Source organism: Balaenoptera borealis (assembly GCF_965194805.1).
Source record: "Balaenoptera borealis genome assembly, chromosome: 1".
NCBI classification, from domain to species: Eukaryota; Metazoa; Chordata; class Mammalia; order Artiodactyla; family Balaenopteridae; genus Balaenoptera; species Balaenoptera borealis.
The window spans coordinates 78,195,144-78,216,508 of NC_138860.1; the positions used below are offsets into that span (position 1 = coordinate 78,195,144).

The following is a 21,365-nucleotide window of genomic DNA, read 5'->3' on the forward strand; positions in this document are numbered from 1 at the left end:
GGAGATGGGGAAACCCACCTGGTCTCATTCTGTCATTGCGGACCCCACCTCTTTCCTATTCATTCCCCCCTTTTGTTTCTTGATTCTCCTTTTTTCTCCATTTTGGTTTCTTTTGTTTCTCCCCACCTTGTATCTATTACTGCCATTGTCCTTGATTCTCTTTCTCTTCCCTTTCTTCTGGCTGCCGTGGGTCCTATGGGGCTGGTAGAGGGGAGGGGCTTAGGGGTCCTCTCTGAGCCCCCATTAGTGCACTTTCCCACTGGTAAAGGGAAATGTCCAGATGAGTCACTTCCTTTTGGCTGCATCAAGAATAGGAAGCAAAGGGAAACTGACCAGATGCCTAATTAGCCCCTTGGCTTCTTCCCAGGCTCTGAGGCCAGAAGAGGAAATTCCCAAGGGCTCTTGGGTTCTTTTGGGATTAGCTCAGCATGGCTTCCTGACTGGAGCGGTCCCCTTGCTTGGGCCTCTCCTGTGGGGTTTAGGCCCAGCTCAGCCGTGTGAAATGAGCCAACACTGTCACTCAGTGGTTTAGCTCTTGTGCTAGTGCTTCATTCTCCAAACCGTTCTTTCTACTCTGGCTCCACTCACTAAAAACTTGAATTCCCAGGAAATGCAGCCTGTGTCACAAGCTGGGGAGGCATGGCTGGGACAGAGCTCCAGGAGCACTCTGGTCAGCTCTGGCTTCAAATGGCCAGATGTGGTAGCAGCCCTGCAGATACTCCTGGAGCCCAAGAAATGTCTCCTTCTTGGACTGGTCCAGTCCTAAAAAACACGTTGGAGGTGAAGTTGCTGGTGACTTGTCAGGGCTGCTGAGAGCAGCGTGAGACGCTGTCTCAGATTTAGATCATTTTTTGTTATTCCAGATCCCAGATGTTTGGGGCCACGCCACCCAGTGAACCACAAGATCTTGGCTAAGCCTCAAGTCCACTCCCTCATTCGTCCACCTCCTGGACACCTTCCCTGCACCAGTTTTATTGGAGGAAGTTTAACTTCCTGCCTCCTAGCCATGTACCTGTTAAATCGCCTCACCCAGAGGCATCTTTAATGCCTCTGCTCCATGTTTAATGTGTGTCATTTGTTTGTAATCATTATAATTATCTATTGGTTTGTTGAATGTGTTGGGCGGCTAGAAAGGTCTATAGACATGTCTCTGACTATTGTTGATCAGAGAGTTTAATTAATATTTAGGGTTCAAAGCTTCTCTCTGGGCTGGATGCACAGGGATGTTTTTGTTTCTCACTGGCATCCGCTTCATCCTTGTCTGGCATCCCCTTGCTCTTTTTATGTCATCCTTGAGGAATCATCTATTTTTTTTTTAAAAAAATTAATTAATTAATTAATTATTTTATTTTTGGCTGTGTTGGGTCTTCGTTTCTGTGCGAGGGCTTTCTCTAGTTGTGGCAGGCGGGGGCCACTCCTCATCGCGGTGCGCGGGCCTCTCACTGTCGCGGCCTCTCTTGTGGCGGAGCACAGGCTCCAGACACACAGGCTCAGTAGTTGTGGCACACGGGCCCAGTTGCTCCGCGGCATGTGGGATCTTCCCAGACTAGGGCTCGAACCCGTGTCCCCTGCATTGGCAGGCAGATTCTCAACCACTGCGCCACCAGGGAAGCCCAGGAATCATCTATTTTAAAAGTTCAATTCAATAGCTTTATTTATCCTCACTCTGTGCCCAGCACTGTGCCAGACACTGGGTTGCCTGTGGGGTTAAGACAGAGTCTGTATCCTGGAGGAGCTTGTGATCCAGCAAGGGAAACAGAAGTTGCCCACAACACTGGCAGGGAGAGCAGAGGGAAGGAGGTGGTCTATGTATGTATACATGGGGGAGGGTCATACACGGCGGTGCAGAGAAAGTAGCATATGAACTGGACCTTTTAGGAAAAGTCCTTAAACTGTCCCTTTTTTAGCCCGTGACGCTACTCCACCCTTGCCTGGGACCCCTTTTCCCCAGTGGACCCGTTGCGCAGTTGGCTGTCTTTCCTGCCCTTGCCCGAGTCCCTGCAGGTGGTGGGCAGTGATGAGGGGCGGGGAAGAGAGCCGAGCAGCCTGCAGTGTGGTGCTGAGAGCTTGCCCTCCCCTCCCCTCCCTAATTTTGTTCAATCCTTGTGTCAGCATCCCTACCAAGGACCCCTCTGGGGAGTCCCTTATCATGAGCCCTGAGGAGTTTGAGCGGATCAAATGGGCATCCCACGTCCTGACTAGAGAAGAACTCAAGGCCAGGGAGCAGGCCTTCAAGAAGGAGAAGGAAGCCATTGTGGTAGCTACCCCCGTCCCCCATCTATGCAGAGGGGGGTTGGAGAGAAGGGCTGGGGAGAGGCTGGCTTCCCACAAGACTGGGAGCTCTAGTTAGGGGACCCTAAAATGGGGCTTGAACGTGCTAAAGAGGACATGTTGTAGAATTAAGATTGTGTGTGTGAGGAACCGCAGGGCAGCGGGAAGGGTGAGGAAGCCAGGCTGAGAAACCCCTGGGCTCTGACAGTGGTGCGGTGGGGTGATGCGAAACTCATCTGGGGTCAACCGTGGCAGCCAGGCTAGTGCCCAGGGCACAGAACACAGGGAGTAACCCCCCCACTAATCCCGACGTGGCTCCCATAGGACGCAGTGACCACACGCAAGAAGATCATGAAACAGAAGGAAATGGTTTGGAGGAACAGCAAGAAGCTCAACGATCTGGAGGAGGTGGCCAAGGAGAGGGCCCAGGACCTCCTTCAGAGAGCCAGCCAGCTGCGGATGGAGCAGGAGGAGGAGCTGAAGGACATGAGAAAGGTGAGCCCTCCATTCTCCCTCCCTCCTCTTATCTCTCTTTCTCTCTCTTTTTTTCCTTTGGCCGTGCCACACAGCTTGCGAGATCTTAGTTCCCTGACCAGGGATCGAATCCATGCCCCCTGCAGTGGGAGCACAGAGTCTTAACCACTGGACCGCCAAGGAAGTCCTCCCTCCTCTTATCTCTTATTCACACACCTGACAGCATGGGCTCCAGCTGGAGACAGGGTGCAGGGGTGAAAGGTCAGGGTCTGGCCTTGGCAGGGGAATGGGGTGGAGAGCTGCACTTGCCACGTGCCTGCTGTGTGACCTTCAGCAAGTCACTTGCCCTCCCTGAGCCTCACTTTCTTCCTTTGTAAAATGAGGGTGGTGAAACTACTTAGCAGAATTATTGGCAGGATTAAATATGCTAATATATGGGAGAGGCTTTGCGAACTGTGGGTTGATAAAGGCATGTGAGGATGTTACTTGTATCTTTATCCTGCTAGTTCAATTCTGGCCACGTATGGTGGTCCCAGGCAATTGGGTTCTTTTTGTCGTGTTCAAAGTGCTTCCCTTAGCTGAGAGCATAAAGACCAGAGGCTCATTTGGAATTCTATTGTGTAACTCAATTGCATGTGGTTCACTTCCTGGCCAAATGAAAAATGCTGACTCCCCAACCCCTTCATCTACAGTTTCTGTCTCTCAGGTAAATCTTCTCTACTTCCTTTTATTTTCCAAAGCTTTTACTGCATAGTTCTTATTGATGGCTCATGGTTTTTCATTCCCTTATGTGTCATGTTGGGCTCTTCTAGCTTAAAAATCTAGTGGCTTGGCCTCTGCAAGAATGTTTGTTTCCCCGAAGTGTAGAACAGGGGGTCTTCACTTGGGGTTCATGGGTCTCTAAGGGGGGACCATGAACTTCTGAAGTTTTATGGAAATTTTGTGTGTACAGATGCAAATGAATTTTATGGAGGAGAAAGCCCATAGCTTTCATCATATTCCCAAAGCGTGATCCATGACCCCCCAAACACTAAGATCCAATACCCTGAAAGACGCTATTGCTTTTCTGGGCTTGTGAGCACACTCAATAGGATTCTACTCCCATTTCTCCCCGCTCCAAATTCCACATCCCCGTGATGCATTCCCCCCCCCCATCCTTACTCCCAGGCCTAGTACCACAACTTCATTTCCACTCCCCAGATCATCCTCAATGCTAAGTGCCATGCCATCCGGGATGCCCAAATTCTGGAGAAGCAGCTGATCCAAAAAGAACTTGATGCAGAGGAGAAGCGGTTGGATCAGATGATGGAGGTGGAGCGCCTGAAATCTGTGCAGAGGCAGGAGGAGCTGCACAGAAAGAGGCGGGAAGAGAGAATCCGGTAAAGAGATGGCTTTGGCACCTCCCTCTCTAAGTCATTTCCATGTGCCTTTAGGTCCATATAGCCTTGCAAAGGGGGAAGACGCGAGAAATGGTCATTATCATCCTCTGTTATTATCTCAAAACCTTTATGGAGTGATTCAGAGAACCACAGAACTTCTTAAAGCTTATTTCCAAGATCACAACAGGTGCTTCATAATCTGGCCCCAATTCAGCCTCATTTTGCACCCTTTCCTGCCATCCATTCTATGAGGCTTTCCTTCATTTCCCCCAACATGCCAGGTCTTGACAAAAGCTCATGACTTTTGTTGTTCCCTCTCCTTTGAATACCCTTCTCTTTCCTTTTCCCCTGAAAAACGCGCTCTCTTCCTTTAGTATGTAGCTTTGCTGTCTCCTCCCCTGAGAAACCTCCCTCACTTCACCTGGCAGGCTTTAGGGCTCCCTTCTCTGGGTCCCGCCACACCCTGTTTATACTCTGGCACACCCCTCCTTGCACTGTGGCTCCCTGACCCTCACCAGGCTATATGCTCACTGAGGACAGGGTCCCTGTCTTATTCATTTCTGTAGCTTCTGGGCCTACCAGAGTGCTTGGACTGTAGTAGGTGCTTAATATATGTTAGAATGAATAAATTCAGTCCCCTTCATTTTTCAGGAAAGGACAAGTCCCAACGCAGGTAAATTATAGAATCATAGTATCCTGGATTTAGAACGCCAAACATATAATTCAAGAATTACCTCTATAAATAGTCCTTGTAAAAAAATTAGTCATTGCACCACACTGAGTGGCAGTTCTCTCTCCCCATCTGTATTCTGTTCTCATGTACCATTCAATTTTGTACTTCTAGTAGGTACCTGGTCCACTATAGCAGGCTCCCAATAAAAGTTTATTTCATGGCCAAGTGGCTCTTCATTTTTTGCATAAACAGTTCCAATGAAAGGAAAATCCCTGCCTTATCAGCAGCTCTAATGATTTGACCTGATCCTTATATTGAGTCTAAACCTGCTTCCATATAACTCTTACTCATTGCTCTAGTGTATTTCATTTGGAGTCATGAAGCCATTCAAGAGCTCTATCTGAATGCCAATCTCCTATTCCTTCCCGTAGATTCTTATCCTAATCTGTGTCTTCTCCCACTCTCTCAGCCTTTACTCATATATCACGGTATCTGGATGCTTCCAAATTTATTGACATCCAAATAACACATAGGGAGTCACTGGCAACACTGATTGTAGAATCTGGTTTCTCTGCTTTCCATTGTTGAGCCAGGGCACTGCTGAGTGGAGAGACTTCCTCAGACTCAGCCCTGTCCACCAGCAGCTGACGGTCTTAAAATATACGATTGGGTATAAGAAGAACAGTTAGCAAACTAGGCATGGGAGGTGGAGTGGGAAGACGAGATACATTGGGTGATAGCAGATGCACCAGAGACAGAAGTCATGGGCTTTTTAACTCTGGGAAGCTCTGTGAAGCCAGCTTGAGAAGGTCACTCCCTCTGATTACTCTGGGAAGGCTTGGGAGGTGGTAGGATTTCAGAAGCTCTTACACACTGAAAGGGAGAAGGTGTGTTACGATGTGGGTGCCTCTTGGGCAAACAAATGAAGTGAGGGAATATCAAGAAGGGTGAGGGTCTTCCCTGGTGGCGCAGTGGTTAAGAATCCGCTTGCCAATGCAGGGGACGCGGGTTCGAGCCCTGGTCTGGGAAGATCCCACATGCCACGGAGCTACTAGGCCCGTGAGCCACAACTACTGAGCCTGCGCTCTAGAGCCTGCGAGCCACAACTACTGAAGCCCTCGTGCCTAGAGCCCATGCTCTGCAACAAGAGAAAAGTACAATCTATGAAAGAAAAAAAATCAATAAAGTGGACTGCATCCAATTTAAAAAAAAAAAAAAAAAAGAAGAGTGAGTCCCAGAACCAGGAGTTCAGAAGGGAGAGGACCAACCTGCCAGGACCCTCTGGGGAAGGAGTTTGGTCTGGGTTCATGAAGCATAGCCATGTTTAGGGGGCACTTGTCACACTGTTCCTACGATGCCTCCCATCTTGGGGGTTATTTGGGTGGAGGTTAGAACAGAGAGACACAGACCCTTGGTTTCTAAGACACCGTGGCACTGTTTCTTCCCAGAGGAAGACGGCACATAGTGGAACAGATGGAAAAGAACCAGGAGGAGCGATCGCTGCTTGCCGAACAGAGGGAGCAGGAGAAGGAGCAGATGCTGGCGTATAGGGAACAGCTCCAGGAGGAGGATCTAAGGGTAACAGGGCGGCACACATAATGCCAAGCTCCACCAGCAACAGCGAAAAAGCCCTCCAGCACTGTGGGGTTTGAGTTTGTGGGCTGATGTTCCGTCAGGCACATGCTCATTTCACATCATCGTCACCATCAACTTTTTATTGCCAGATGAAACATTTGTTGGGCTGTGGAGTCATGCTGGGGGAGGAGCAGTGATTTGGATACCGTCCCTGTCTTACTGGGACTTGGGGTCCAGGACTGACACATCCGTGTGAATGGACACGTGAAGGAAAGATATGGCTACATGCTTTGCACAAATAAACATAGGGATGTTTTATTGTCTTCCCTCAATTATCTAGGGATATTATAGACTTTGTAGGTGAAGAGTAGCAGTGTCTTAGTTCCAGACTCCCTGCTGTTGCCTCATCCAAAGTACATTGCCTCCCAGTGTCATTAATTGTGTTGAGGAGCCAAACCCTTTTTTCCTGTTAGCCTAAATAAAATTAGTAACCATGGCCATTGCAAAAGAAATGAAGACACACCTGTTCAGACCGGGTAGACTTAAACAAATCTTCTTCTATTGGCCTTACCTGATCTGTTGCAATATACAAAGGCCCCTGGCACAGTGAGGTACATGGCAAGCATTTGGTGCATTTATTCTTTTTTCCCCTCAATCTTTTACTTTTAAAAAATTTTATACACACAGACAAGTTGAAAGAACTGTACCACCCCCATCAATGCTTCACCTAGATTTAGTGGTTGTTAATCTGCCCGAGTTGTTTGTCTCTTTTAGATGTATATAAATATTTTGATATTGTTAAACTCTTTGAAAGTAAGTTGCCAACGTCTTGACACTTTGCTGCTATATGCTTCAACCTGTATCTCTGAAGAAGGACATTCGCTTACAAGTCAACAATACCATTATCAACAAAATTAGAATCCGATGATTCTATAATATCGTTTAATATTTACTCTATGCTCAAATTTACTCAGTTGTTACAAAAATATATTTTCAGTTATTTTCTTTCATCCAAACCAGGATTCAATCAAGGTTCACACATGGCATTCACTAAGTCTTTTTAGTCTATTTTGATCTAGAAGAGTTCCCTCATTCATTCATTCATTCATTCATTCATTTTTATAGCACTGATATTTTGAAGCATCCAGGACATTTGACTTGAAGAATGTCCCACATTCTGATTTGTCTGATTATTTCCTCATGGTGCCATTTAACTTGTGGAACACATATTCTTTTATTGTTCTCCTCCTTCCCCATGTTTAGGGGTGATTGAGTTGTCATCTCCCAGTGAATTTGATGGTGAGGAGCGACAGGGGGCCCGGAAGGATCTCATGGGGGGCCTTATAATTATGAGGGCTTCTCGAGCACTTGCAGTATGAAGATCTGTGTGAGGGGTGGGAGGCTGATCACCAGATGGTCAGGGAAGATGAGGGACAGGCAGCCTTGTGAACTGCTTGAGAAGGGGAACAACAGGGCCATGAAGACAGACAAGACCTGACCAAGCTCCTGGCTCAGGAGAGAGAGGGAAAGGACCAGGAAGGACAGGTCTGGGGTAGATATGCAGGAGACTGGAAAATCCAACTTGATTGTGGAGAATGGGCATTGGTGGGTTCATTGAGAAAGTTCCAGGTGTCACTGAGTCAACACAATTACTCTAGTGTTACGTCATTGTCCTTTTCCTGTCCTAGGCACTCCCTAAGTCTCCAGGAAGTATCATTAGGCAGAGATAGAAACCTCTGCCTCCCCAGCCTAGAACTTCATCATCTCCGGGTGATGCAAAGGCAGCTTTCCCCACCTTGCTAGCAAGATGGAGAGAATGAAGGGAGTTTATCTGGGGTTGCTTTACGATGGCTTCAAAGATGAGAAACAGGGGAAGTCCTTTGGTTTCTTGGAAATGAAATGAACCCACAAAAACAACACAACAAAAAGTAAATAAATAGGCAAAGAAGTAAGTAAATATATGATTATATGTATGTCATAGATCAGAAGTCAGCAGCTTTTCTAGCTTTGAGGGTCAGTGGGATTAAATACTGCCTGGGGTACCAATGGCATACGTAAAACTGATGGGAAGAAGGTAGGAAGGAAAGGAAGAAAGGGAAAGGGGAAAAAAGAGTGTGGGCGTTGGAGTGTCAGGAGGGGAACTGTGGCGTGAGCAAGGAGGCAGGTGCTTGGAGAGTGAGGGGATGCTGGCGGCCGTGACTCAGGCACCACGTGGACCTGGGGGGAGGCACACAGCACTGTGCTGGTCTGGTTCAGGAGGCTTCCTGGAGGAAACAGCCCTTCACTGGGCAGTGAGCCAAGCTGGGGGAGGGTCAGCAGTGTTGCCTGGGATGCGTCAGGGTAGAAGCTGGGCTGAGGAGGAGCTGGGAGGCCAGGTAGGGGTTAGTCTTTGAAGAAATGGAGGGAGCTGGGAGCAGTGTGGGAGGTGGGGTGAGTTGATGGGTAGGAGAGTTTGAAGCAAGGAGTCCAAGTTTGAGATGGTAGGGAGGCCACTGCCCAAGGTCCCCGTGCCCCTCCACATTGGGACCTGAGGATGTGCTCAGAAGTAGTCTGATCACTGGGAGCTTTCAAAGGCTCAGGCTCATTCCTTAGAAGGGATCTCGTCACTCAGGGTGATGGGGCCTCTGATGTCCATCACTCATTGTTTTTCTCTCTGAGGTTTTTTCTCTTTCTCACTTGCCACTCACCTTGGCCCCCTCTTCCCTGCCTCATTATTGAGTATTTGCTGTTTCCCTCTCAGTATTGGGAAAGAGAAGAAGTGTTACACATGGTCCCTGTCCTCTGGCTGGGGCAGAATGAACACACAGGAAGCGAATGGGATCCTCACGGCAACGTATGATCAAGTCCGAGGAGGTGTGGCACCATCTTAAGTGCAAAGGGAATTCAGAAATGCAGAGAGAATTAAAACTTGGGACAATCAAGTAAGAGCTCCAGAGAAGATTGGAACTTTAGTTTAGACAGACCAGGTTCCAAAATTCTGGCTCTGGAGTTCATTAGCTGTATGGCCCTTGGGCAAGTCGCTTAAACTCTGAGCCTCAGTTTTTCCACCTGTACAAGAAAGATAACAAGGACTACTTCTCAGGGTTTTTTGGGGCACATTTCGGTGTTAGACGCAGGTTATATAAAGTGTCTTATGAATAAAAAGTACTCAATTAGTGCAATACTCTATTTTATCTATTTTAATCATCACTATTGAACAGAGACCAAAAGTTTGGGTTTGAATAGGGGAAGGAAATTGAAGGCAGGAGGAAAGCATAATGAACAAAGGATAGGATTTTGCCTGACATGGGGAAGACACTGAGTAGAATTTTAAGAGCCTCCACTTCCTGAGAGTGCATAGAGATCAACAGTGTCAGGGGCTGCCGCAAAGTCAAGGTGGATGAAGACTGCAAAGGCCCATTTGGCTAGGAGAGGTCATTGATGACCCTTGAAAGAACCGCTTTAATCAAGGGCAGTAATTGGAGCTAGACTTCAGAGTGTGCATTTCTCTCCCTGCCTCCATCTGTGTCTCTCTGTCCTGATAGGCCAGTATCTTTTGATCTTTCCCCTTCTACTCTGAGACTCTCTCCCTTCCGTGGCAGGACTTGGAACGAAGACACCAGCAAAAGCTGAAGATGCAGGCTGAGATCAAACGCATCAGTGATGAAAACCAGAGGCAGAAAGCAGAGCTGCTGGCTCAGGAGAAGCTGGCAGACCAGATGGTGATGGAATTTACCAAGAAGAAGATGGTAGGGACCTGCTTACTGATGCCTGGGACTTCTGAGCAGGAATGGAGTGTCTGTCTCAGGGAGATGCAGGCATGAGAACTAAGCTCACGCAACAGAAGATAGTTATGTCATCATCCTAAAATTCATGTCCTTAGTTCAAGGGCCTGGCTTCTTTTTCTCTTCCACTTGGCCAGTCCCCTTGTTCATTACCAGAGAGTAGCCTGGAAAGGACACCCCAATTAGGGTGTTATTGTCCTTGTTAACACCTTTGATTAGAAGTTGGGGTGAGGGTCAGGTGCAGGCAGGGAAGAAAATTAAAACTATTGGTGAAAGTAAAGTTTTCGTGGATTCCTCATGACCTGGATAATTATATCTTCAGTAATCAATCATGAGTCAGCTGCCCCATAAATTTCTTGTGAAAATTCCTATATTGGGCAACCATCCTATACTGGATGCTAGGCTCAGAAAATAGAGCCTTCAACCACCACCCCCTGTAGTACTTATAAGAACAAATGCACCATGGAACAGGGAGCAATACCCTCGAACAGTTATAGGGAGATGCAGCTCATGAATGTGCAGACTCATTCTGGGGCAAGAATGAGTAATGGCATGATTGGGGTCTGTGAGGAATGGAGGGCAAGAGAAAGCTTTTAGGCATGGTTTAGATGGAGTGAACATGGATTTCTATAAGAAGAGAAGGAAAGACTTGAGGTGGCAGGAAAGTTATTCAATTCTTCATGTGTGAGTCCTGCCTTCCCTGCTAGCTTTGAGGTTCCATGATGATACCATACTTCTCTATGGTAGGGATTCTTAATTATGGGCAGGCGGAGGGTGTGGGTGCAATTGGAAAAGGCATATTTGATATACCTCTATACTCCAAATGCAAACGATAGAAAATGAAGCTCAGCAAAGCTCATTTATTGGCTTTGGCTTCCTTACTGGATGCCAGGGATATGCAGGCAACAGAGTGAGAATGTGAGACTGGGGACATGGGGGTTCCAGCATAATAACGATCACACAACTACCATTAATCAAGCACTTAGTCTGTACACAGGCTCTGTGTTAAGGACTTTGTGTGTTGTCTTATCTAGTCGTTACAACAACCTTGTGAACCTAGTCATTGACTGATTGAAAAGATCCTGAGTGCTTCAGTGTGTGTTCAGTATCAGACAGGCTGAATGTACCTAGAGTAATGCTATGTACAACGTATGGAACTCAGCAACTGTTTCCCTGAATGAGTGAAGGTGGTGATAATAAGCCAATCACATGTAGGAATTGGTGAACAGTTTCACTGGCTGCAGCAGAGAGTCTCTGGTGGTTGTGATGGGAAATGAGGTAGCAAGATGATGGAGAGCTGAGAGCAGTTGTTGGGAATGTCTTGGACCTTGAGCAGAACTGGAAGTGTGGAATGATGAGGAATTGCCATTGATTTCTGAGCAGGAGAGGAATATGTCTTGTCTTCATACATGAAAATGTCATTGGCAGGAGGAGCTGGGAGAGGCAGGAAACTGGCAAAGGGATCGGGCACTTGGGCATGCCCACAGCCCACCATAAGTATCCAAGTATATCACAAGCCCTTCCCTGACCTCACAGTGGTCTCTGCTCTTACAGCCGGGGCTGCCGCTTTAGAGCTAAAGGCAGAGATTGGTGGTGGAAGCCTCCAGAGTTCCCTGCCCTGCCATCTAGGGCAACGTGGAGCAGAGAGACCAGCTTGACACACAGCCAGCTGTGCACAGCTCACAAGTTGGCAACCCACTGGGTGCACAGAAATCTGGAAAGGTGGAACAAGGCTAAGGAACGTTCTTTGCGGGATGATCACATTTCCACCCAACCTAAGCCATTAGTCTTATGACTACCCAAGAATGGTAGTTGGGACGCTGTGTATGGAAAGCTTTTAAGGATATGTCTGCTCTTTCAGAGAAGTGGCAAAGGGAGCTAATTTTGATAGTTCATTCCTTAGGTGTCTGCTAACCACTGGGGGACCGCACATCGCACGGTTGGCCATTTGCCCAAGGACTAATGAGACAACTTCCACCTCCTGTACTTTACAAGACAGGCAGGAAGCCACAGTTGTTATTTCTAGAAACTTGGCCCAGCAGCCTTGCAACTTGGAAATTGTGAAGTAGCAGACAGAGCATGAAGGCTGGGCTCACCTGCATTTGAATCTGTTTGGTAGTTTACTAGCTGTGCCATCTTGGACAGGACCCTTGAATTCTATGAACATCAGTTTCTTTATAATATCAATCTAATGCGATGTTGTGAGGACCATCTGGGATATTACAGGAGAAGGCATTTTGTAAGCAACGAAGCATCTTACAAATGCTGATTAGTTTCATGTCAATGCATTGCTAGTCATTTTGCCCTACCTTAAAAGGAGTCAGGAAAGGGTAGGGGGAATATTGAATAGACAAGGGGCTCAGTTTCTCTCTGCAAGGCTGGGGCAATGGGAGCCATTCTGTGAGGCCTTTTCTTCCTGGCAGGCTCGAGAAGCAGAGTTTGAGGCTGAGCAGGAGAGAATCCGGAGGGAGAAAGAGAAGGAGATCGCCCGCCTGAGGGCAATGCAAGAGAAGGCCCAAGATTACCAGGCAGAGCAGGTACCTATTCAGTCTCAGCCTCTCTCAGCCTCTCCCATCCCCTTAACTATTCCTTTGACATCCTGTAGAATGGTCTCAAGGGTGAGGGTATAGAAGAGAGGATGCAAGTTATCTCGACTTCAGTAGCTGGAGGACAGAGGGATGGGCCTCCTTCCAAGCCTATGGCAGCAAGGATCGAGAAGTGTATTACGTGCTTAAGGTCCAAGAGAAAGATTTTGGCTGCCACATAAAAAACTTTCAACCTCAACTAACCATTGAAATGTGTCACCAGAGGAAACTGTGCCATCTCCATCATTAGCAGTTATTAAAATTAGAAGCAATCGCAGGACAGATGGGAGGTGTTTCAGGTATAGGGAAAGAACTGGGATGAGCTGGGGGTGGGGGAAGGACAAGATGACCCCTCAAGGTATCTTCTGACCTGAAAGTTCTATGACAGGATTCCCTTTATTCTTTCCTAGCATAACCCTGCTGCTAGAGAAATTCGGGGGGCTTCTCAAAGCAAGCTGAGGCAGAGTCCGAAGTAGGTGTCTTCCTAAAGGGACCTGAAGTTATTTTGCATCCTCAGTGGTTCCCCCCCACCTCCTTTCCCAGGATGCCTTGCGGGCCAAACGCAACCAGGAGGTTGCCGACAGAGAGTGGCGCAGAAAGGAAAAGGAAAACGCACAGAAGAAGATGGAAACTGAGGCCAAACTGCGGAAAAGTCGGCTAGAACAGGTGGCTTTCAAGGAGCACACTCTGGCCGTTCAAGTGCAACGGGACCGGGATGAGTTCGAGAGGATTCTTCGGTAGGTGGAGCTGGGAACCTCAGCTTCCCTTCCTGGTACTGTGGCAGGGATGGTCCGTACTGGGTGGAGAGGCAATTTCTGGCATGTCCACGGACAGATGTGCACCCACCTTGGCCAGGTTGGTGGGGTCATTCTAAGTAGATGGATAATTGAAATATTTCAAAGACACTTGAGCCAAGAATTTTATTAAAGAATTGGAAAATAGCACCTGGAAGTGATTAAGGAATTGGGGATTATAGGGATTATTTCCCCAGGAGCATTAAAAGTGTAAGTAAAGGTATAAATCTGGTCCCTTTTGCCCTCCCCACCTCCATGTCCCTCGACAACTTTGGGCTGAAACTGCAGCAGGGGAGGTTGAAGAGAGAGGGAGAGAAGAACTCACACACTCAGGGTTGCGAGTCATCAGAGCAGGGCTTTTAGGGAGGTCTTTTGACAAATATGTACTAAGCACGTGAAGTCAAGGCTCTGTGTTGGATGCTATGGGAGATATTAGAGATGAATAAAACACCATTCTTGCCCATTCATCTAAGAAGGATGTTAGAGACTCGTATTTGGATGGACTTCACCTATATTTCTCCATCTTTCTGGCTTGTCAGCTCTTTATCCTTTTATTTTTGTTCTCTCTGTTGGCTCAGTTATAATTCCAACACATAAGTGGAAGTTAAGTGTTCACACCTCTCACTGTCTGTCTCCCTTCTCCTACCCCAAAGCAGTGAGCAGTCTCAGTAGTTCTACTTTCTACCAGTTAGATCTGCCACCACCAGACCTGGCCCCTGGGACGTTCTACTGCCTCTAAGTGTTCTGGCCTAACTGGGAAAGACTCTCTTCTTGCTCTGGTCCAGACTCTATAACATCAAAAAAAATTTTTAAAGGAAACAAACCAGCGAATTCCCTGGCTGTCCGGTGGTTAGGACTCGGCACTTTCACTGCCAGGCCCATTTTTGATCCCTGGTCGGGGAATTAAGATCATGCATGCTGTTCAGTGCAGCCATTAAAAAATAATAAAATAAAAAATAAAATAAAATAAAATAGGAAATAAACCAAACAAAATTTTAATTAGGGTGGAGGGCTACAAAAATTACAGAAATTTTGCTCAGATAAGTAGAGATTGAGTGATGCAGCCCATCTTTCATTTTTTTTTGAATTTTATTTAAATTATTTTTTTATACAGCAGGTTCTTATTAGTTATCCATTTTATACATATTAGTGTATATATGTCAATCCCAATCTCCCTATTCAGCACACCACCACCCCACCCCTCTGCCACTTTCCCCCCTTGGTGTCCATACATTTGTTCTCTACATCTGTGTCTCAATTTCTGCCCTGCAAATCAGTTCATCTGTACCATTTTTCTAGGTTCCACATATATGCATTAATATACAATATTTGTTTTTCTCTTTCTGACTTACTTCACTCTGTATGACAGTCTCTAGATCTATCCACGTCTCTACAAATGACCCAAGTTTGTTCTTTTTCATGGTTGAGTAATATTCCATTGTATATATGTACCACATCTTCATTATCCATTCATCTGTTGCTGGGCATTTAGCTTGCTTCCATGTCCTGGCTATTGTAAATAGTGCTGCAATGAACATTGGGGTGCATGTGTCTTTTTGAATTATGGTTTTCTCTGGGTATATACCCAGTAGTGGGATTGCTGGGTCATATGGTAATTCTATTCTTAGTTTTTTAAGGAACATTCATACTGTTCTCCATAGTGGCTGTATCAATTTACATTCCCACCAACAGTGCAAGAGGGTTCCCTTTTCTCCACATCCTCTCCAGCATTTATTGTTTGTAGATTTTCTGATGATGCCCATTCTAACTGGTGTGAGGTGATACCTCACTGTAGTTTTGATTTGCATTTCTCTAATAATTAGTGATGTTGAGCAGCTTTTCATGTGCCTCTTGGCCATCTGTATGTCTTCTTTGGAGAAATGTCTGTTTAGGTCTGCCCATTTTTGGATTGGGTTTTTTTTTCTTTAATATTGAGCTGCATGAGCTCTTTATATATTTTGGAGACTAATCCTTTGTCCGTTGATTTGTTTGCAAATATTTTCTCCCATTCTGAGGGTTATCTTTTCGTCTTGTTTGTAGTTTCCTTTGCTGTACAAAAACTTTTAAGTTTCACTAGGTCCCATTTGTTTATTTTTGTTTTTATTTCCATTACTCTAGGAGGTGGATCAAAAAAGATCTTGCTGCAATTTATGTCAAAGAGTGTTCTTCCTATGTTTTCCTCTAAGAGTTTGATAGTGTCCAGTCTTACATTTAGGTCTCTAATCCATTTTGAGTTTATTTTTGTGTATGGTGTTAGGGAGTGTTCTAATTTTATTCTTTTCCATGTAGCTGTCCAGTTTTCCCAGCACCAATTATTGAAGAGACTGTCTTTTCTCCATTGTATATCCTTGCCTCCTTTGTCATAGATTAGTTGACCATAGGTGCGCAGGATGGGCTTTCCATCCTGTTCCATTGATCTATATTTCTGTTTTTGTGCCAGTACCATATTGTCTTGATTACTGTAGCTTTGTAGTATAGTCTGAAGTCAGGGAGTCTGATTCCTCCAGCTCTGTTTTTTTCCCTCAAGACCACTTTTGCTATTCGGGGTCTTTTGTGTCTCCGTACAAATTTTAAGATTTTTTGTTCTAGTTCTGTAAAAAATGCCATTGGTAATTTGATAGGGATTGCATTGAATCTGTAGATTGCTTTGGGTAGTAGAGTCATTTTCACAATGTTGATTCTTCCAATCCAAGAACATGGTATATCTCTCCATCTGTCTGTATCATCTTTAATTTCTTTCATCAGTGTCTTATAGTTTTCTGCATACAGGTCTTTTGTCTCCTTAGGTAGGTTTATTCCTAGATATTTTATTCTTTTTGTTGCAATGGTAAATGGGAGTATTTCCTTAATTTCTCTTTCAGATATTTCATCATTAGTGTATAGGAATGCAAGAGATTTCTGTGCATTAATTTGGTATCCTTCAACTTTACCAAATTCATTCATTAGCTCTAGTAGTTTTCTAGTGGCATCTTTAGGATTCTCTATGTATAGTATCATGTCATCTGCAAACAGTGACAGTTTTACTTCTTCTTTTCCAATTTGAATTCCTTTTATTTCTTTTTCTTCTCTGATTGCCATGGCTAGGACTTCCAAAACTATGTTGAATAATAGTGGTGAGAGTGGACATCCTTGTCTTGTTCCTGATCTTAGAGGAAATGCTTTCAGTTTTTCACCATTGAGAACGATGTTGCCCTCCCTAGCTTTAAGTTCAATTTCATCTTTTTCTAGGTTAGCATCTGGACCTAGGGTCTCCAGGGCCATGTGACCACCATGATGTGCATCTCCAAGTGCTAGGAGCGTCTCTTCCATGGCCAGCATTCCAACTTTTCCTACTTCGAGAGCATGGCCTCCTCTATGGCCTATATATGGACTTCCTGCTTCTGGACAGAGGGATGCCTTTAACTGTCAGCCTGTTGACTAAGCAGAAATAGCTGACCTTCCCTACCCAATGGTTCTTATAAATGCCTGGCAGCTTTCAAAGAGTACTGGTGCCCAGGAGCCAACTCCATAGATTCTCATTTAACTGGTCTGGGGTGAGGCCCAGGCATCAGTAGTTTTGAAAGCCCCAAGATGATTGTAATGCAGCCAGCCTCCAGGATCCGTGCCCCAGCCCTGTGAAATGACCAGGCCCTTCCCTGTTTAGTTCCAATTGCCTGCCACCCCAGGGGCTCTCTATTGACACATACAGGTTCCCCATTTCCACCCTGTTTCACATAATGTGAAACAATAGAAAACTGCTCTCTATGTAGGAAAATAATGGCAAGGCAAGGAGGAGAATCTTTCTGCTTTCACAGATGTGTCCGAGCAGTGGGGATTTGGTGTATAAGTACAGAGGAGCAAGGAAGTCAGCAGTTTTCTTCTGATAAACCTGGAAGGTATAGAATTTTAAGAGGTGTCTACATGGTGTAAAAGAGTTGCTGAGCACCGAGAGGACATGCCATGCATGGTGGAGCTTGGAAGATAGCTAGAGGGAAATGAGTCTGTGAAGTGGTGCTTTTGGTTGGGGTATGAGTGACCCCAGCTGAGAGGTCCTGGCCTAAGGTGATTTTACATTTAGTTTTTGTTTTTGATTACACTGAGAAAGAAAAAAGGAGTTAGCTCAGGATGGCCTATGACTGCATTTCCTCTGAGATGTGAATACATTTCATTTGAGTTTTTTTTCTCGGAACATCTGGTCTACATTAGCCGTTTTCCTTCTGATGTCAGGGTTCGTGAAGTTTTCTTGCAGCAGAGGCTCCTGAGAGTTGGAGACTTGGAGCAGTAAGAGAAATCAGAGATAACAGGCTAAGTTCCTTCTTCTTCCAGCAACTAAGAAGAGCCAGCATTGCAGACTTTACAACTTCTTTGAACTTCCTAAACATCCTCTTTGTTGGTTTTGTTAATGTCATTATTATTGTTAGTGGAAAGGAAGGAAGAGAGAGAGAGAAAGAAAGCTATCTCAGAACAAGCTGGAGAGGAGTTAGGCATTGTTATAAGAGAGAAGAGTAGGAACAATAGCTTCCAGTGGGTGACATCCTGGGTGTAGGGCCAGCTACAAAATTTGCAGGGCTCAGTGAAAAACGAGAATGTGGAGCCCTTTGTTCAACAATTAAGAATTTCAAAACAGTGACAGCAGAGCCTTAGCTCTGGGCCCAAGCACTGGGCCCTTCTAAACATGCCCATGGCATCGAGTCATATGCCATGAACCCGGGCCTGGCTGGGATCAGCCTTTGGGGCTGATCTCGGAGCCACAGAAGAGGAGGGCCTGAGTGTGGAGGGCCTTGGTCTCTGCAGCGTGTCCCCTGGAGGAGGCTACCCAGCAACTCCCCCAGAGACTTCCCTGGGCTGGGACAGCTCAGCCCAGCCCATTCGACCGTGTCCCTCCTCTAGGGCTCAGAGAGAGCAGATTGAGAAGGAGCAGCTGGAGGAGGAGAAAAAGGCCATGGGGCGCTTACAGTATGCCAATGAGCTCCGGCGCCAGGTGCGGGAGAGCCAGCAGAAGCAGGTGCAGGACCGGATCGCCACCTTCGAGGAGGGCCGGCGCCTCAAAGAGGAGACCCGGAAGCGGCGTGAGCGCATTGAAGACATCAAGAAGAAAAAGATAGAGGAGTTGAGGTGTGCCCGAATCCCTTCCTGCCCAGCTCCTCTCCTCTTCCCCAGGGAGGTGGGCTGGAAAGTGTGGGATCAGGGGAATGAAGGGATGGTGACAGGGGTGCGGGGAGGGCCTCCCTCCTGACTCCAGGCCCACATGGGCTGTTGCCCTCTGAAGGGGGCTCCTGGAGAAAGTTCTGGGATGGGGTCTTCCTGGCTCTCTGGGAACTCCTCGGCAGGATGCTGGAGCCTCGACAGGGATGTGTTTGGGGGATGGATTGGGGGACCAGGGTTGGGGTACAGGTCCCTAGGTTCTGTAAACGCCACCCAGAGCCTGCTTCTGCTGCCTCCTCTTTGGTCTCCTCCTCTATCCCTACCCATTACACCCCTTACACCCCCTTACACCTGTGTTTCCCCTGCAGAGCCACCGGCCTTCCTGAGAAGTACTGCACTGAAGCTGAGCGCAAAGCTAACATCCCACCCGACACCTCTGTGAACTGAGGGTGCCTCTCTGCCCCTCGGGATGCCTTCAGGGGGCAGCTTCCTCCCAGGCTCTCGGTGTCCATAACTGCTGCTAATCTAGACACTTCTGAGTTACAGATTAAATCTATTCTACTTCTCTAAGGAGCAGTCCAGCTTTCTTGCTGCGGGGTTGTGGCTGCCACGGGCACTGAACGAGGAGCAAAATAGGTTATGGGAGCCCCAGGCTGTGGGCGGTTTGATGCTCAGAGGCAGAGAATGGAAGGACGCTCTCTCATGGTCGCACTCCTAAGCCAGGTGGTCCCTTTGTCCTGGTGTCTCCCGGCTTTTCTGTTACCCTCTGGGATGCTGTCATCATGTCCACTTTCAGCTCAGTCTTTTTATTTTAAATTTTATTTATTTATGGCTGTGTTGGGTCTTCGTTTCTGTGCGAGGGCTTTCTCTAGTTGCGGCGAGCGGGAGCCACTCTTCATCGCGGTGCGCGGGCCTCTCACTATCGCGGCCTCTCTTGTTGCGGAGCACAGGCTCCAGACGCGCAGGCTCAGTAGTTGTGGCTCACGGGCCCAGCTGCTCCACGGCATGTGGGATCCTCCCAGACCAGGGCTCGAACCCGTGTCCCCTGCATTGGCAGGCAGATTCTCAACCACTGCGCCACCAGGGGAGCCCTCAGCTCAGGCTTATCTCTGTCCCCGTTCCACGCCCAGCTCAGAGACACTTCAGGGCAAGGAGCTAGAGATGCTCTCTCAGGGTGGGGCTGGGGCAAGGGCTGGGCTGGGCGGTGCTGGGGAAGGAGGTGTCAGAGCTCTTACCAGTTGCGTGCCTGTGACTCAGATCATGAATGTGGAGAGGGTGATGTTTGAACCTGTGGCTCACACTCCTGTCTCAGCCCTCTCATGCCAGAGCCCTTTCAATGCCAGGCGGTGTCACGACATAGGCACCCGCTCCATCCTCCATCGGGGCATGACCAGGGCCCAGCGTCTAACCCTGCCAGCCTGGTCCCCTCACCCAAACACAGCCCCCCACCCCACTCAGGTGGCCGGCTCTCCTTAGTCCACCTCTCTCCAACAAGTGAGGCTCCGCAAAGCTTTATCCCCAAAGATAAAGATCTGTGTTAGCTTGCCTCGCTTTTCCCCCAAATATTCTTCATTCATTCATTTACTCATTCAAGTACCTCTGAGTGCCTACCATGTGCTAGGTACATGCTAGTGAAGTCAGTTCTCAGTGAATCAGCAGACCTGTTTCCATCTCCACAGAAGCTTCTCATCTGTGTCAGTCAGTCTGCTCTAGCTTCCCACTGCCCCCGTGCTGCTTCCCACAAAATTTCTTGTAGCTTTAGAAGAGTCTCACCCTATTTGGAAGGACCTGGACGATCAGGCTCCCATTTTGGGCTGTGTGCTAGCTTTCAGGGATGGAGCCATTTCCCCCATTTTTGTATGCCTTTGAAGGGAAAGGGCCTCCATCCGGCTCCCATCACTATGGCAGACTCCTTCTCCCCCGGTTTCATTTCTCAAATCCAGAGCCAGGTGGGTCCTGCACTAAGAGGAGGCAGAGGATAGCTGCTGGGCGCGTCCCCAGTGTTCACAATGCCAGGTTACAAGGACCTCTGGCAAGAGTCCTCTTTTCACAGGGCCCAGGGAGAGTGGGCAAGCTGCTTCCTGTGCTTCCTCTGCCTCAGGACAACTACAGCTTCCCCAGGCACCTTCCTCACCTTCCCCACCAGAGAAGACTGCAGCCCCCTTTTCCCCCAGACCAGGGGGGCAGCCCCACCAGCTGCTAGGGGAAGAGGCTTTCTCACCTTCCCTGCTCCATACCCCTAAGTGCATACCTCCTACCTAAAGAAGTTAATCCCTTCCTCCCTAGGGGTCTTGGGAAGATGTGGTACCCAGCCTGGGATGGGAGAGAAGACATGGCAATGTCACTGAGGCAGCTGGCATACTTGCTTAGGTTCTCTCTAAGCATTCCTATTGCACGATTAAAAATACCTGCAGGGACCAAGGAGTGAGACTTTACTTGTTTCAGGGGACCCTCTTCCCAGGAAAGCCAGAAAGGACCTCAGGTGCCTGGAGTTTGCCCAGCTCCCTACTGATGTCATCCATCTCAGGGCTGAGAGGAACAAGCTCCCTTGGAGTACAGGCCAAGAAGTGGACCTCCCCCCAACTGCCCCCACCTGTCCTGCTCGGGAACAACCAGCCTCAGACTTGTTGCTAGAGGTTGGACTTTTGGGTGGGCAGTGTTTTCTCCTAGGGATGGCTTCAACTTTCCCTCCTAGGGCTCAAGGGTAGAAATAAACTCTGTGCACC

The 21,365-nt window shown here is 47.5% G+C and overlaps 1 protein-coding gene across 4 annotated transcripts in view; it reads left to right on the forward strand.

Moving 5' to 3' along the window:
* The window catches only part of CFAP45 (cilia and flagella associated protein 45), a 32,795-nt gene extending 13,586 nt beyond the window's left edge, over window positions 1-19,209 (forward strand). The window contains exons 5-13 of one of the 4 annotated variants that reach the window (XM_082405804.1): window positions 2,113-2,257; window positions 2,596-2,766; window positions 3,946-4,124; window positions 6,246-6,375; window positions 9,954-10,100; window positions 12,560-12,673; window positions 13,265-13,458; window positions 18,385-18,609; window positions 19,008-19,209. In XM_082405804.1, the coding sequence (XP_082261930.1) occupies window positions 2,113-2,257; window positions 2,596-2,766; window positions 3,946-4,124; window positions 6,246-6,375; window positions 9,954-10,100; window positions 12,560-12,673; window positions 13,265-13,458; window positions 18,385-18,609; window positions 19,008-19,086 (1,384 nt within the window). In that variant the 3' untranslated portion in view covers window positions 19,087-19,209. Of the gene's footprint in view, window positions 1-2,112; window positions 2,258-2,595; window positions 2,767-3,945; window positions 4,125-6,245; window positions 6,376-9,953; window positions 10,101-12,559; window positions 12,674-13,264; window positions 13,459-16,743; window positions 18,610-19,007 lie in introns of those variants that run through there. The other 3 variants (XM_082405805.1, XM_082405807.1, XM_082405806.1) reach the window with 3 other exon arrangements.
* The last annotated feature ends 2,156 nt before the right edge of the window (window positions 19,210-21,365 follow it).